The 18,300-nt window shown below is 39.8% G+C and overlaps 1 protein-coding gene across 7 annotated transcripts in view; it reads left to right on the top strand.

The window, feature by feature from the left end:
- Window positions 1-10,070: 10,070 nt before the first annotated feature.
- The window catches only part of PRR16 (proline rich 16), a 281,214-nt gene continuing 272,984 nt past the window's right edge, over window positions 10,071-18,300 (top strand). For 3 of the 7 annotated variants that reach the window (XR_006342695.1, XR_006342696.1, XM_043912286.1), the window contains exon 1: window positions 10,072-10,426. Coding sequence is in view for 2 of the 7 variants with exons in the window: in XM_043912286.1 (XP_043768221.1) it covers window positions 10,268-10,426 (159 nt within the window). In the remaining 5 variants the exon portion in view is untranslated. Of the gene's footprint in view, window positions 10,427-11,867; window positions 11,954-18,300 lie in introns of all 7 variants that reach the window. The other 4 variants (XM_043912290.1, XM_043912289.1, XM_043912287.1 and 1 more) reach the window with 3 other exon arrangements.

Genomic DNA, 18,300 nt, shown 5'->3' with positions numbered 1-18,300 from the left:
GGTCTGATCAATGTCATTTTGATTGATTTATGTACAGTTAGTCTTCAGATCCAGGGTTATTTATTTATTTTTTCCATTTCTTTGAGGCATATTCTCAGAATCGTAGCAGTTTATGTTATGCCTACAGTCTTGTCATCATACAATTAACTTCTTCCACCTGGTGGGGGTTTCAGTATCTACAAAATGGCTCAAAGGATATGGCTCAGAATAGTATCTGTAGTCCTTGAGGAGAAACTAAGTTCCTTGACTTTCCTTAATGACTAAACTATTACTATTTTGACTGCTTTCCTTAGCTTTGACATCTTCTCACTTCTCTGATTAAGCTTATTCTTTGGCTAAAGTTTTTCAACAGACAAAAGGCAGGCAGAGGACGTGGTGGCCTCCGAGGGGTGCGATGAGGATAGACCACAGGGTCCTGCTCTGTTTCCCTTCTTCTGGGGGCAAAATTACTCTCTACCGGTGAATCTGTGAAACCAGATAAGTCAGTGTACTTCCAAATTACAGTGGTGGAATAGATAGGCATTCCCATTCCAAAAGGGAGAAACAGGGAAGAAGGAAAGAGTGATGGGTTCCGAGCAAGTCCAAAATCTAGCGAGGTAAATCCCATCTCATCTTGGTGCTGTAGATCATATTTCCATTCAGTGCTGTACCCCACAGGTCTGCTATGGCAGCAGTTCTGCCTTCAGTACCTGCTGAAGTTGTCACAGAGATTTTCCATGAATCTGATGGGAGGGGTTCATACCCCAAGACCCTCAGTTGCCCTGTCTCATTGCTTTGCAGGGCTGTCTCATACCCAAGTTTTGGATGAAAGCCATCTGGCCTATTAAATCCACAGTGGTGACCCTGATGATCTCTACATGATTTCTGGGATCTTTCCATTTCCTTGAAAGAGGGTACACATTTCCATCCTTAAAGAAATATGATCCAACCCAATAGAATCTGACACTCTTCTTTTATTTTGTTGCATCTCTGACCTCTTCAATTCAATGGCTGTATTTCAGTTTTTATAATTCCATAATATCTTTGATTGATTGTCCAGCTTTACTCTTGGTATTCTCTTCAGAACATGCTTTTTTTTTTTTGCAAAATAGTCAGACTGAGAATTTTCCAAATCTTTAAGTCTGATTCCATTTTTGCTTAAAAATCCCTCCTTCAATTCATCTTTTTTCTTTTTTTTTTTGCTTTATGCTGTAAGCAGTCAAGAGGAACCAGACTGCTCCTTCATTTGCTTGAAAACCTCTTTAATTAAATACCCAATTTCATTACTCATGAGTTCTGTCTTCCGTAAAATACTTGAACTGACATACTTTAACCAAGTACTTTGTCACTTTATAATAACGATAGCCTTTCTTCCAGTTCATGATTACATATCCTTAGGTCTGTAGGAGACATCACCAGAATGGCCCTTCATGTCCATATTTCTACAAACATCCTATTCATGAGTATTTATGCAATCTCTTAGAAGATGGAGGCTTTTTATTCTGATCTCCTATTTTATTTCTCAGCCCCCTCCAGAATGGCCTAAATGTCCATAGTTCGAGCATGCACCTCAAAACCTTTTCAGCCTTTACCCATTACCTCATTCAAAAACCGTGTCCACATTTTTAGGTATTTGTCACAGCAGTGCCCCATTTCTCAATACCAAAATCCTATTTTAGAATTACCAGGCAATCTAGCAATTGCACTTCTAGATACATGTCTAAAGGAAGTAAAATCAGGATCTCAAAGAACTATGTATACTGTCATGTTCATGGAAGCATTATTCACTATAGGAAAGATATGGAAATAACCTATGTCAGTCAATGGATGAATGGATGAATACGTGTAAATCTATGGCTGATTCATATCAATGTATGACCAAAAAAATAAATAAATAAATAAATAAATAAAAAAGAAAAAAAAAAGATGAAATAAAAAAAAAAAAAAGAAGATGTGGTTGGTGTACATAAACAACGAAATATTATTGACCCATGATAAGACATCTTGCCATTTGTAACAGCATGGATAAATCTTGGGGGTATCATGCTAAGTGAAATATGTCAGACAGAGGAAACAGTGTATAATATCACTTATATATTGACTCTAATATACTCTAGAAACAGAGTAGAATGGTGTTTACTAGGGGCTGGAGGGTAGGGGCTGGGGAGAATTTGGTCATAGGGTACAAAATTTTAGTTATAAGCTTGAATACCTTCTGAGGGTCTCAAATACAGAGTGGTATGTGTGTGTACTTAGTTGCTTAGCTGTGTCTGACTCTTTCTAACTCCATGGACTTTAGCCCGCCAGTTTCCTCCGTTAATGGGAATTCTTCAGGCAAGAATACTGGAGTGAGTTGCCATGCCCTCCTTCAGGGGATCTTCCCAACCTGTGGCTCGAACTCAGGTCTCCCGCATTGCAGGCAGATTTTTTTACCGTCTGAGGCACCAGGGATTTTAGCTAATAATACTGTATGACTGCCGTCTATGGGGTCGCACAGAATTGGACACGACTGAAGCGACTTAGCATGATATAATTAAAAGGTACTAAAAGAACGGATCTTAAATGTTCTTATTACAAAAAGAGAAATTGTAATTATGCAATGGAATAGAGGTGTCAGCTAATGCTATGGTGGTAATCATTCTGCAACATGTAAATGTATTGAATTAACACATCTACATCTAAAGATTACACAATATTATATGTTAATTATATTTAAATGAAGCTAGAAGAACGAAACAAAGCTAAATCTTAGTCATCTTGGACTTCCACACCACACTACTGTAAGTTGGGTACATTCAACACTGAGATGCATTTTTCTCACAGTTTTGGAAGTTAATCATTACACAGGATGTTCTAGATTGTATGCAGATTTGGGTCATTCCATCCCAAATGAGAGACTAAAATTGCACACTCTACCTAGTCATACAGAGTGGATAATATTGGTGCCACTTTACACCTGGCAGGATGTGGCTTTACATCCCTGAGGTCAAGGCTGTCTATAATCAGAGGGAGGGGTACAGCCTCTGCCAACTTCTCTGTCCTCTTTACTCTGTTAGAAACAGCAGTGCTTCTGGGCCCACCTTTACTCATTTCCATGGGGTGAAACAATCCTGAAACTTAAAAAGGATGAGGATCTTCAAGTATATATTAAAATTAATTGGGTGCATGAATGGTTGACTAGAACTTTCAGTCGTTTTAGTGCTTGCAGGGTGTATTGGGCTCTACAGAATGATCAAATATTCTTTAGTTGTAGCTGAATCTCTTTCCATGGAAAAGCTGTTAATCTGTGCAGGTTGGCATCTGGCCACGTTTTGAGAACACCTCTTTGGCCAAGTCTGTAAGAGTCTTGGAGTGTTGAAAATCTCAGGTTCTTTTTTCACTTGGTCCAGCAGTTTGTAGCTGAGAGGTGGAATAAGATTGGGTAGAATGAGATGTCAGGCATGGGTCCCAAGGTTTCAGGATGAGTAGAAATTCTTAAAAACTTAGGTGAAAGGGTGTAGTAGCTTCAGTATTTTGCTTGCACACATGGTGGGGCAATTTAACAAGTATGGTTTTAGTGAGTCCTTGAAATGAGTTCATGGACTCAATTCCAATGTGCGAGCACATGTGTGTGTGTGTATAGGTTTCTCTACACCAGCAAGTAATTCTGGATACCAGCAGCATGTCTGAGAATTCAACTCAGTGCTCAACTAAATTCAACTATTTACTGGAAGGCAGAATTAGATTCTACAAGTAAAGTGTTTAGTCCCAGAACCCCTCCCTTTACTTCAAACTGGAATCACAAGTCCTGGTTGTTGTCCGTACTTCTGATCCACTGGCTAAAATTCAGAGGTACCCACAACCCCCTCCTCAGGTTCAAAGAATTTCCTAGAACTGCTCACAGAACTCAGGAAAACCCATTACTCACTAGATTACTGATTTATTATAAAAGGATGTTAAAGGGGACAAATCAACAGTGAGATGAAGAGATACATTAGGGGAGATTCAGAACAGAAGATCTGTCCACCTGAAGGCTGGGGCCAGCACTTGGAAACATTCTTGTCCCTCATCTTGAAAGCTGTCCAAAAAGGAGTGCCAAAAGCTGTCCTTCTGGGTTTTTATGGAGGCTTCATTACATAGTCATGACTGACAAAATCATTGGCCAATGGTGATTGATTTAACCCCGAGCCCCTCATCTCTTTCTGGGAATCAGGGAGTGAGATTTAAAGTCCCAACTTTCTAATCATATGGTTGATTATCTTGGCAACAAGCACTCTCCCTTGGGTGAGATCCAAAAGCCAGTTTCCTTGTAGCATTTTCAAGAACTAAAGGACAAGAAACCGAACATTATCACATTGTTACTATTGCCCAGGGAATTCCAAGGGTTTTAGGGGCCGTGTTCATCTGAATAACCAACTGCACACACACACACACACACACACACACACACACATGTATATATATCACAATATTAATATTGCAGGTCTTTAGAGCTGGGACCCTAAAATGGGAATGGATGAAGGGGTTGATGCTAAAACTAAGACTTGAATGTGGCTAGCTTTGGGAAACTAAGCAATTTAGAAATGTCAATCTACAAGTATGCAAAAGAATCTATAGGCTATATGGTAGATAACTTTCCCCCACCTTTGAGGGAGAAATAGGCCAGAGGTGTAGGAAACGTGACCCAAGTTGGGCCAGTCATTGAACTGCCTCATTACCAGTTACTGACCTAAGTAGTGCATACGTGCCTGTTAAGTCGCTTCAGTTGCGTTCACCTGTTTATGACCCTATGGACCGTAACTGGCCAGACTTCTCTGTCCATGGGATTCTACAGGCAAGAATACTAGAGTGGGTTGTCATGCCCTCCTCCAGGAGGCCTTCCCGACCCAGGGATCAAACCAGCATCTCTTATATCTCCTGCATTGGCAGGCTGGATCTTTACCGTTATCACTACCTGGGAAGCCCTGACCCAGGTAGAACCATTGCTAATTCATATGATGTCTTTCTTTGTATAAATCTGAAAATAATTTTGCTTCCTAAAGATACTTTACTTCTATATATTAGAAAATTGTCATAATATACAGATTTTTGTAGAATGATTCATCTTACTGCCACCTGCTGGAGAGTCACGGTAATAAACATACAAATATATTTATTTATATACATATATATCTTAGACTTTTCTCTAAGAACGGCACACTGCAGTGGTAGCTTTGCACCTGAGCCTATCATAGTGATTGGCCACAGTGTATGTCCATGACCGAAGCTGGACCTTTCAAAGTCCTCTCCCAGGAGCTTACTGTAACTAGCTCTTTTTTTCCTACTTGCAGAGTTATAAAGATGTGAATATGGATTTATCATTGACCAAAGTTCAACTTTAGGGAGAAACTGAAGCCAATCCACTAAAAGGGGATGGGATACAAGGACAGAAATAAGTAGTCCCAATGGACTCTGGCTCCATTTCTGGCTCCAGTTCTACTGGAAAATATTTCTCTTCTTGCCTTTCTATGGTTAAGCTATGAGACAATTCCCTTTGTTCAGTTAAGCAAAAGTTCAGTTTCTGTCTCATGAATAAAAAGTAAGGAAAACAATGCTAAATGTTCATTAACTTTGTAGGTAAGTAAAGTAAACTGACTATAGTTGAGAAAGGGCAAAAAAGAGATACTCTGAGGTAAAGTCATTTTATATTAGAGTCATGTGTGGGATTATCTAATTGTTCTTGCTGGGACTGTGTCTTGCTAATCCTAGTGGCACATCTACTCCATAGCATAGATTCTTGCCTAAACTAATGATTTGCTAAATATTTGTCAAATTAGTTTCAAAACACACAAGATAGACAATGCTTCATTCATTCATCTCCTTATCAAGTATTTATTAATCAGCTACATTGGAATAGACACAGCTCTAATTACTCATGATACTACAATGGGTATTTGTATTTTAACTTCCAGATCACATTTGTTTTTCACCAATATGCTTCTATAATAGACAGCCATCATGCCAAAAGCAATGGATACATTAAAAAGGAGACCTTCTCCAGACAAACGGAGACAAAAACCACAAGATGTCTGAGGCAGTATGAAGTTCTAGCTTCCAATTTATATTCCCTAGATGTGATGTATTGGAGGTACCATTTAACCTCCCCAGACCATGTTTCCCCATCCATCAAATGAAGATTTGTAACTGCATGATCTTTAAGGTTTATTTTAGCTAAAAGGAAACCTAAACTTTTCTTTCAATCTTTCTAGCTAATGACTTTCAGAGTTTGACACTTGCCCCAGACCTACTGGATCAGACACCCTGGTAGTGGGATCCTTTAACAAGCTCCAATGTATATTTTTCCAGTAGTCATGTATGGATGTGAGAGTTGGCATGCTGCAGTCCATGGGGTTGCAGAGTTGGACACAACTGAGTGACTGAACTGAACTGAACTGATCCGGTAAGAAGGTCTAGTGACTGTGAGGATCGCTGCCTAGGCATATCATAAGTATATTTCTTAGTGTGCACGTGAAGAACTTAACTCATTTTTCTCTGTCGCATTTCACGAACAGCATTTTCTCTCTTAGATATCCATGTTGTTCTCCATTATTTTTCACCCAGTGAAAACTATTTTGGTGGGAACAAAGTTGTCACTCCCCCATTTTTTTTTCTTTTTTCTTAATGTTTTCAAAACTCTTGGATGACTTCACTGGATTTTACAAAGTTTATACAAAAGAAAAAAAAAAGAAAACTAAATGTCACCATTATCATGCATATTATCCTCTTTTTAAAGATGCAATGCACATTATTATGATAGTATAGTAATAAAAGCTGCTGCCAACAAAATATTTTGGGAATATTTTTGAGTTCTTCATGAATTAAAAAGTATGGTAGTGTTGTAGCATTCCTCATGTAGGTTAATTATTACAGCTTGAATTCAGTAGATTAAACACACACACACAAGAATATTGATAAGTGCCTGGAACTGAACAGACCACCATTAGATGATCTCCTATAATTATCCAATCCTTCCTGCTGCAACACTCAGAAAATATTGACTAAAGAGACAGAAAGAATAAAATGCTGGCTGCACAGCCATTTCTAAAAAAATAAGACACTTTTCTATTAGCAGTCTGTTATTCTAAGTTTATAAGTGATGTGGTTTGCATATGTACTTATTTGCCTCTACCACTAGTACATAAACGTACTTATGAACACATTCATAGGAAATTTTACTAGGTGTCATTTTTGCTGTGTGATCACCATAACTTGGCTTTAAAATATCATATATACAAATCTCTGAGAAAGAACAGGATGCACCAAAGGGATGTGTCTGACTCTTTGAGACCACATGGACTATACAGTCCATGGAATTCCCCAAGCCAGAATACTGCAGTGGGTAGCCTTTCCCTTCTCCAGGGGATCTTCCCAACCCAGGGATCGGACCCAGGTCTCCTGCATTGCAGGCAGATTCTTTACCAGCTGAGCCACAAAGGAACCTATTTTTCCCAAGGGTGATTAGAAAAAATAGAAAGTGAGTAGATTTGATTATATCCTTTTGTTCTTCTCATTCTGTCTTCTTCCCCTCAATATCTTTAACTCTCTTTGTAAAACTTTCTTCTTTAGGAATGTTTTATGCATACCTGATTCATGGCTGATAGATAGTGGTAGTCATCACTGCTGGGGGCTGACTAGCTGTTATAGTTTGGATTTGGAAGCCAATTTTAACTTTTCTCCTTTCAGTTAACTCCATGTCATATGTACAGATTGATAGATGATAGATATGTCGGTGAAGGATAGCCCTTACTTAAAAGTAATTTGTGATATGGATGTGCATAGCATGTTTTACAGTAATAATTATGATTCAATTTTGATCCAAAATAGTTGGACTCACTAATCTACTGTTGTTCAGTGGCTACTTGGTGTCCAACTCTTTGAGACCCCATGAACTACAGCACACCAGGCTTCCTTGTCCTTCACTTTCTCCTGGGGTTTGATCAAACTCATGTCCATTGAGCTAGTGATGCCATCCAACCATCTTATCCTCTGTTGCCCCCTTCTCCTCCTGCCTTCAACCTTTCCCAGCATCAAGGTCATTTCCAACGGGTAGGCTCTTGGCATCAGGTGGTCAAAGTATTGGAGCTTCAGCTTCATGAAGTAACAGTCCTTCCAGTGAATATTCAGGATTGATTTCATAGATATTATAGGAGAAAATAAATTTTTTAATTGTTAGTGAAGGAGATTTAGCATAGCATAGCATTAATGAGACTTACTTTGTCTGTGGGCAAAAACCACCAAAATGCCACCTTCTTTGCTATTTTCCAGTATTCTTGCCTAACTTTGTTATTTCTGAGTTTTGAGGGCTTTTCTATTCACTTGTCTACTATTGAGAGTCAAAAATTCAGATATAAAGAAATAGCACCTTCCCTCTTTCTCACCTTCTTTCCTGCCATTTCTGACCACTTATCCTTCTTCCGATATTAAGTAAGAGTATAATTAAAGATTAGGAATTTACAATGGAGGAGTTTGTAAACCTGTTGTATATACTGATTACTGTTACATCTTTATAATATAAAGAAGAACCTGCAGACACATGGTCATTTAAAACTATATATTCTCTTTACCTTAGAGAACTCAAGCATATTACTTATTTAACACTTCTAATTATTTCTTCCCTCTTCTCTCCAGTTTACTTAGTGCACACTGGTTTCTTTATTCTTTCCTTATTTTAATTTTTTTCCAGCAGCCTCTGCTTTCTACCTTTTTTCTTTTCCCTCTGATTTTTCAATGAATTTAAAATGTTTAAATTAAAAAATTTTTTTATTCTCTTGACACCACTTCTAAATTCCTATTTTTTTTCTGTTGTCTCTTTTTTCCTTCCATATTGCAAATGTGACTTACAAGGATTTATCAAGATGAATTATTCAGAATGACGAGACTGAATATGAGGGGCCTAAGGGACTAGGAAGAGGGGAGCTGCCAAGATTTTCTTCCTGTATGGAAGCATGTTGGAACAACCTGGGGTATGAGAAGCAAGAGACAGAGATGCCTGCTAAGGCATGACCAAATGGGAAGCCTATTAAAGTAATAATTTGGAGTCGAGTACACTGAAGAAAACAAAGTAAATCCAGCCCTCTAGGTCAATAGCTAATAACCCATGAGTCTGCCACTCAGGAAATTAGAACTTTAACTAATGAGAATCCTAGCCACCTACTGAGAATGAAACCCAAGACTTCCTATTAACTCCCTTCCCTAGATCTTTTTAACAGAGCAGTCAAAAAGTTATTTCCTCTTTATTTAGTTGCAAAAGATTTGAAATAGATGCAAAAACAAAAAAGAAGAAGGTTGGAGGCAAACTCTTCTTATTCTCTCTCACAACAGGAGATCCAGTGTATTTCCCCCTCCACCCAAAACATACATCAACATAGGTCATGAAAAGAGGAAGGACAGTTAAAAAAACAAAAAACAAAAAAAACCTGTCCCAGATAAGTAGAGCCAAGATGACTCAGACTGTCTCCCAGGGGATTTTTTGGTGAGAGGACTTGCAATTAATAAATCCTCTATTAGCTTTGTGGAATCAACAGGATTAAGCTACCTCTTTCAAGAACACTTTTTAAATATCATGATTCCAGGGGGTGAGGGGTCAATTTTATCGACATCTATCCTTTTTTTTTAAACCTGTACCTCTGTGTTAACTCTTCGTTGAGTAGGAGAGTGACTGGAGGCCTTCTGGACATACTCTCGCCCTGGATAAACATTTAGGTTCGCTTTTACTAACCCTAAATCTAACTTCTGACCCTCCTGTGGTTCTTGATTAATTTTACAGAAAAAATGTGGTGGGGATCCTGGTCCCTGCTGGTGGGGGAAACAGAAGGAATCCAAGCTGGATGTGAAAAGACATCCAGCATGATCAAATGACCAGGGAGGGCATTTCAGGATCTAGACGAGAGGGTGGGCAGGACCCGGCTCCCAGACGCCCAGGTGTTCCGGAGAGATCCCGAAGGAGGCACGTGCCGGGGACTGCAGCTGACGGCCGGGCCGGCGGCCGTGCGCCCCTCTCGGCGCGCGGGCGGGGAACAGCTAGCGCGTGTGTGCGCGAGAGCGGCGGGCGGAGGCGCAGGCGCGCTGTTCGCCCGTCTGCAGCCCGGCGCCGAGCGCCGTGTCTTGGGGAGCCGATGGCAGCACCACCACGGTGCGGCCGCCCGGCCGAGCGCCGAGCGCAGCCACCACCCGCCGCTGCCCGGGGAGCGTCCAGGATGTGGGGGGACCGGGGCGCGCAGCAGCCTCCGCTGGCCCGCCTGTGCTGACCTGCCTCGCTTGCCCCCAAAGAATGTCAGCCAAGTCCAAGGGGACCCCCTCCTCGTCCTCTCCAGCCGAGGGACCGCCGGCAGCCTCCAAAACCAAGGTGAAGGAACAGATCAAGATCATCGTGGAGGATCTGGAATTAGTCCTGGGCGACCTGAAGGACGTGGCCAAGGAACTTAAGGAGGTGAGAGGTGGCGGGAGTTGGGGGTGGTGGTGGAGGGGCTGGAGAAGGAGTTCGTTGTCTTTCACCCACTCGGGGTCCGTTTTCACTGGGGGCCACCAGATTTCTTAACTCCTAGGAAACTATAGAAAGAGGACGCCTGCAGATGGACTTGCTCTGCTCCTGAGACTCCCGAGAAGTTGTTGCACTTTCTTGTTTTTAATCAGGAAGAAATCAACTAGTGTTTTTTAATCGATGGACCTGGGCTGGTGGGAGGGGTGAACATGCGAGTCTCCGTATCTAAGTGTGTGTGTGTGAGTGAGTGAGTGTGTGTGTGTGTGTGTGTGTGAGAGTAGGGGATTAACTGGGGGTGTGTCGACAGAGGACGAGACCAGCCACCGGCCTGAGAGAGCAGGATGCTTCTCTCTGCCCTCTTGCTCTCCCAGGCTGGTCGCTCCTTGCCTGGCAGCCTTCCTGGACCAAGGCTGATGGGGCGGGTTTCGGCCCCGAGCCAGACCCGGGAGGGCAGCCTGGGAGAAGCTCGACTCCAGTTCTGCTCCCGGCTTCCCGAGCCCCGAACCCTGCTGGAAGGAAAGCAGTCCGGGGTTGTTTGCAGGAGACCGCAGACGTGGGGTTGTAGGGGGGTCTGGGACTTCCGCACTTTGGCAGTTCTGGAGGCAACCACTGCACTCCTTAGTAACTCCGGGCCTGCCCGCTACCCCACCTCCTTTCTTCTTCCCGTCCTATCGCCAGTTGGCATAGAAGCTGGGGCACGGAGCGCTTCGGGATGTGTGTGTGTGTATGTATGTGTGCGTGTGTCTGTGTGATGTGCGTGCACCAGCTTCTGGCCACTTGAGTTCTAGCTTTTGGGGACCCGGACTGTTTTGGTTCTTTCTCGCTCCCCCAAACCCCCATTCTACTTCTGCCCCTCCACCCCCAGCAGCCTTGATCCGGATAGGAAGAAGCGCAGACAGTGTCAAGGCTGGGGATGCGTAACTCCCGCTGCAGCTGCAGGCGGGGGCGAGGGCAGGGATGGGGCGGTGGGGTCTCCCGCGAGCCCGAAGGTGGCTTCTCCGAGGAGCTGGTGGCTGTCCCAGCCCTGTAGTTACCCGCTACTGAATTGGCGCCCGGTGCTGTTTTGCGTCAGAGAATCCGCACCCCTAGTCACCCGAGAGCTACCGCGGTAACTTCTAAGGTGGTAGCCACGGTGGGAAGGGAAGGGGTGGGGCGTAGTCTAGATGCAAAATTGTAATCCTGTTTTAGAGGCCAAGTGGGAGGAGATTGAGGGTGCTTTGGGTGTCTGTCCTCTAGAGGTTGACCTCCTTTGTCCAATTTCCAATCCAAATGTAAAGATAGAGGCCCCCCACCCTTTTTTTTTTCTTCCCATCTCCCCATTGTCTCTGTGAACTGAACTCCGCGAATATTACCAAATGCAAGTCTGTTTAAATGGCCCATTTGTCAACAGGGTTCGGTTTGCCAATGGCAAGTGTCATTCTTGGAGGCTGCTCCATCGACAATTAATTCCTAACCTGGAAGCGGAGAGTGATACAGGTGATCGATCCGAGGAGGAAACTTACTTGTTCATGTTTCAGGGCTTCTCTAGGATCATTGCTTCACGACTGGTTGGCAGATGGCAAGGTTATGCATTGAAATTAAATTCTAAAGATGCTGTTTGTTTCTGTTACCCTTTTATTTGACATCTTTGGCAGGTTGTGCTTTCATCTGAAACATAATGATGTATTTGAAAAAATGAACAAATTTTTGCTAGTTCCTTTTGGCAGAATTGTGCTTTTCAGTTGCTGAGGTTTCTAAGATGGGGGATGTGGGAAACTTGCATCAGCACAGAAACGTTTTTACGGTTTCATCCAGGAGCCTGAGATTAAGAGAAAGATAGTCAATGAAAACTCTACATCTTTGGGCAAATACTTCACAGAAACCAGAAACATATTTACTGTTTCAGCGGGAAGCCTGAGATTAAGAGGAAGGTAGTCAATGAAAATGGCATCTTTGGGCAAATACTTCTTATGTTACCATGTGTCACTCCACTCTATTTTAGGCAGAATAAATGACAAGAAACTGCACATGGTCCCAGTTCTGCTTTGCATCTTTATTTTGTGGATGTTTGCAGACCAGGTTGATGTATTGTGAAACTTTTAACCTCACCATAGATCTTGGTTGGAATCACAAAGAAGTGAATCAGGGAGTCTGTGGGTCTCTCTCCCTTTCGCTCTTTCTGTGTTTTCATTTGCTTGAAGATTTTTCTTTTTTAGGGAAAACAACACCAAGCAAACTGGTATGTAAAAGAAATAGAAAATGTACAATCAAGTAAATGAAAGGATCTGTCTTCTAGGCATATCTAAAGATGAAATGTTGACTTGATGCTTTGTAAGCTTTGATTTGGTGTTGGGGTCTGATTGATTAAAGATTTCACTCAGGAGTAAACTTTATGAATGATAAATGATTTGATGTGATTGTTAATTACTTTTGTAAGGAGGATATCATCATCCTAAGTTTGCACATGGAGTTGTATATATTATGTCTGAATCTCAAAACGCTGGCCATTTATATTATAGGAGAAAGAGTTATTTCAAGAACAAAATATTTATAGGGCATGTTTAACCTATGACATCTTGCAGTTGTCCAGCATTTATCTTTTTAAGATAATGTTTCACACATGACTGAACATGTCTGTGATGTAATTTTGAATGGGGGAGTAACTGAAAATCCTGTTAGTGTCTATACTTATGATTTGTAAATATAAATATCACTATCAGTCATTACATTCACTATTCTGGCAGGTTATCATAGGAATATATTAAATACAAACTGTTGCATTAGGAATTCTATTTCTTTTATTGGCAATGGTATGATTTTAGGCCATGATGTATTTTGATATAAATTAGCACAGAGCTCTTATTAACTTGGAACAGAAGTTAGAAATAAGAAAGTGATTATGACTTGATTACTATATCATTCACCATATGGTATTTGTTTTTCCCCCTGTTGTTTTCATTCTATCTAAAATGCAGTATTCTTTTTTGAATATTTTGTCCTTTATTTTTGTCTACATTCTGCACCAACAATATTGGACTTTTGTTTGAGGTTGTTTTGAAATTTCTTTTTAGAAGTTTATTGGACTTCAGTCATCTGAAAATTCAGGTAGTGGGATGGATTCCAATAGAATAGTAGGTGCTTGGAACTCTTTAATAGTAACAAAATTTCATTACAATTGGTATCTTTTATCATTAGTTATTATTACTTAACCATTTATAATTAGATTGAATATTAGGAGAAGAGGATTGGGATTTCTACAGTGTCTAAGGGCAGGTTTATTCTGCCCTCTGAATTTAGTAAAACCTCAAATAGCTTGGCTGTTCAGAAATAATATGAGTTTCTGGGTCTTCTCTACTATAATGGGAAAGCCTTAAGTATAATTCAACATATTTATTCAGTAGTTACTGTGTGCCAAATACTGTTATTTTTTTATTGCTACCAGTATGAGAAGTTTGGAGTTTCTGGTCTCAGTGAACTCAGAGAGTTGTTTGGGAGACTTTTATCCTGTCTTTGAGCACCAATACTGTGAAAAGACATTGCTGCATTTAGTGGGTACTCTTACTGTGATCTAAGAAAAGAGACTTGAGAATAAGAATATGTCGGTTTGTAAACCAATACTTACTATTTACTTAGTAGTATGGTAAGCCTTTCGTAAAAAGAGTGGTAGAAGCTTAAAAAAGATGGTAAGATATGAATTTGAAGAAGCTTATCGTTTATTCAGATTGTCACGATTAACAAAAATGAATCAGTGCCATATACAGGAACTCACATATCCAACTGTTAAAATTAAACAGTGGAGATTTTATGAAACAACTATACCCCAGTAAAGAAAATATAAATAAACAGTGGAGCTTTTCATAATGATTAAGCTCTTAGGGGGAATGAAGAGCTGAAAAGGAAAATTTGGGGTCTCTGAGACGTGGATACAATTTGAAGAGGAAGAAAGGAGAAGGACTTGAGGGGAAATAGCATTGAAGTGCAAGACGATTCCATGTTGCTTTTTTATACACGTTGAAAAACAGAGAAAAAAATTAGTGGTAAAACGCTAAAGTTGTAGGGATAAAATTAGCAATTTCTGGCTTATTAGGTATGGAATGATCCTTTTTTTAAATGAAGTAATGCAAAAGAAAGAGTGCTTTTAAAAAAGAATTCTCATATAATCTGACAGCTCTTCATATCATTTTGCCTCTTCTTTTATGAAGAGGCTTGCATGCTCAGTCACTCAGTAGAAATCAACTCTTTGTGACCCCCTGGACTGTAGCCCACCAAGTTCCTTTGTCCATGGAATTGTCCAGGCAAGAATACTGGAGGGGGTTGCCCTTTCCTCCTCCAGGGGATCTTCCAGACTCAGGGATCGAACCCACATCTCTAGCCTCCCATGTTTCCTACATTGCAGGCAGATTCTTTTACCACTATACCGCCTGGGAAGCTCTTTTATGAAGAAGTCACTGGTAAACTTGGTTCGCATCAAGTGTTGGTGTTAGTATGGGATCACAGATCTTGTTGGTTAGGGAGATATTGGAACATGTAGTAAGTAGCTTTTTACTTGAAAACAAAATTCATTGCTGCTTTAGCTGGATTCTCATTTAGACTGTTTATAGCCTTGGTAATTTTTCATACTGTTTCATTTTGCTATTTTAAGTAACAAGACTATCATATGAGTTAAATATATGTGTACATACATATATATGTATATATACATACACATACATATACACATATGTATATAACATATAGCTAAGCCATGTGAGTAGACATGACTGTTATGGAGAAACCAGCTAAGATGAGTTGTTTTGTCTGCCCCACAGTCACTGACTGACGGGACTCCATGAGTGGGAAGGTTTTGTCAGCTTTGTGACTATGAATTGGAAAGCATTCATCTTTTTTCTTATACTGTCATAAAAGGAAATAAAATTAAGTTTAATTTTAAAAACTTTTAAAACCTTAGGAAGTTATCCATTTGGGGGGGGGGGGGCATTGAAAACAGAATTAACCGAATTAACAACAACAAAATAGAATTAACAATGATCTACAAAATATTTTAAAATGTTTTTTCCCTTATCCACATGAAGTGCTGTAGTTTATTGGTCTGGGAAATCCTACCAAATATTTTCTGGTTAATGAATCCATGCATATAAAATTCATTACTTGAACAAATTACAGAGAATAATCTCTGCAGTATTTTCTAAGTTCTAAAATTGTGAATGAGTAAAATTTCATAGTTAATTCAATTGCAGCTATAGCTATAGTTCTACTACTGTATTCAATAGTCTGCCTTCTCAAACAAGTATATTTACCTGCTAAAATGCTTTTTAGTTTTTCTTTTCTTAAACATGATGGCTTAGCATGTTACTAAAAGAACAGCATGGTTCTGAGAAAATAAAAATAACCAGTAACCATCCTTTACTGTCTCTCTATTTCCAACGCATTAAACTATTTAAGACTCAGAGAATTACCTGATAAGAAATTCAAGCAGACTGAAAGTAATAAATAGTGTACTTCAGGCAATAGTGAAGTAATAGATAATAAAACCAATGCAATAATTTGTTACCTGCATTATTTTTTTTTTCTACCTTTACTGCTCTGAGGATCTCAGGTAATTAAAAAAAAAGTATAAGAAAAAGATAGAATGTAAGTTTGAATAAAACATATTTTCCCAAATAAATTAAACTACAGAATCTTCTATAGAACTAGTTTGTGAAAAATAACATGGGCAATTTCTTTTAAAATTAAAAGGGAGAATTTCCAATAATATGCTAACTTATTTCTGATTAATATATACATAACTGACATAAAGCTGAAAATCAAAGTTTGGTAACAATGAAGGGTACTTTTTTTTCTTTAAAAAATTAATTTGTGTATTTTATTAAGATTTTCGTGGGGAGCAGTTTTAGGTTCCTAGCAAAATCGAGGAGGAGGTACAGAGATTCCTATACCCCCCTGCCCCGTACGTATGTATCATCCTGCATTATCAACATCCCCTACCAGATTGGTACCTTTGGTACAATTGATGGATATACAGAGATTAAGGGCAAGGGACAGAGGATGAGCTGGCTGAATGGCATCACCAACTCAATGGACATGAGTTTGAGCAAACTCCAGGAGATAGTGAAGGACAGGGAAGCCTGGTGTGCTGCAGTCCATGGAGTTGGAAAGAGTTGGGCATGGCTAGTGACTAAACCACATTGACACATCATTATCACCCAAAGTCCATAGTTTATGTTAGGGTTTAGTCTTAATTTCGGGCATTTTGTGACTTTGGACAAATGTCTAATGATATATATCTATCATTTTGGTGTTCTATAGAGTATTTTCACTGCCCTAAAATTCCTCTCTGCTCCACCTATTTATCTTTCCTTCCAATCCTGAGGGTATTAGTTTTTTTAAAGAAAATATTTCAATTTGTGTGTGTGTGTGTGTGTGATTTCTTAAGTAATACAGTATATGAATAATATAGACAGTTTGGGAAAAGTCTAAAAAACTAGAAAGGAGAAAACAAAAATTGTCTTTAATGCCACACATAAATAAATATATTGAGAATTTTGCTACATTTTCTTTCCATCTTTTTTTTTTTTCTAATATCTATTTATGTAATTTGTCTGCATTGGGTCTTTATTGCGGCTCACAGACTCTCTAGTTGTGGCACTCAGGCTGAGTTGTTCCATAGCATGCGGGATCTCAGTTCCCTGACCAGGGTTTGAACCTGCATCCCTGCACTGCAAGGCAGATTCTTAACTACCAGACAAGCCCTTCTGTCTTTTTGTATGTGTATTTTTAACACAGACAAAGTCATGTAAAATTATGAAATTATGTGCAATGATGTTTTCTGCTTTCTGGAATACTATTAGATCATAACCATCATATAAATCTCTTATAAGTTATTTTATAGGTCCCCTAATGTTCAACAGCCTATTTATTAACAAGTTTTTGTGGTTGTTAAGGTTCTTAAAAGAACAGCTTTGACAATAAACACAGCAAAGAAATTTTTACTCTCTGCCTGGTACTGTTCTAAGTATATTTCTTAATATTAGGACTTCTACTTCTCAAAACGGACATATGAGGAAGGTAGAGTTGTTACTGTTTTATGGATAAGAAAACAGAGGTCAGAGATATAGTCACTTGCCAAGGTCCCTTACTTGTAAGTGAGGCTTCATCGCTAGGCATGTTGGTGCTGCAGCCCGGGCGTTTCCCAGGTAGCACTAGTGGTGAAGAACTCACCTGCCAATGCATGAGACTCAAGAGACACAGATTTGAATCTTGGGTTGGGAAGATCCTCTGGAGTAGGAAATGGCCCCAGGCTTCAGTATTCTTGCCTGGAAAATTCCATGGGCAGAGGAGCCTGGTGGGCTACAGTGCATGGGGCCCCAAAGAGCTGAACATGACTGGGCGCAACTCAGGCATTTAACCACTAAGCTCTGTGGATTTTCCTAGTTTTCCCCCATTTGTTTAGAAATCAAGGGTGTGAAAGTTTTAAAGTCTTCAATCCACCTTGCCAAGCTAGCTTCCAGGGAGTTTTTCACAAGTTTTTTTACCCCTGGTATCTGTATATGTATGGACTCTGCTTCTTCAATTTCTAGTGAAATGATAAAACTTTTCATCTTGTTGTGAGTGGATTATTTCTTTGTGATAACATTGTTTTTATTGGGTAGTACTCAGTTTTGGGCACCAGTATTGAGGCAGAACTAATAGTGGGTTGATTAGACATTGTAGTTTTCATCCTTCAAATAAGTAGGTACTGCAATAAATTACTTTTGACCTATTTACTCTTCAGCAAAAACATTAATAATAATATGACATCTCTTTTTTTAGTATTATGACTTAGAAAATAAAGGAGCAACTAATAT

Source organism: Cervus elaphus, chromosome 9, assembly GCF_910594005.1.
Source record: "Cervus elaphus chromosome 9, mCerEla1.1, whole genome shotgun sequence".
Lineage (NCBI taxonomy): Eukaryota > Metazoa > Chordata > Mammalia > Artiodactyla > Cervidae > Cervus > Cervus elaphus.
The sequence above is the reverse complement of the archived record's forward strand: the minus strand, read 5'-3'. Positions and strand labels throughout refer to the sequence as shown.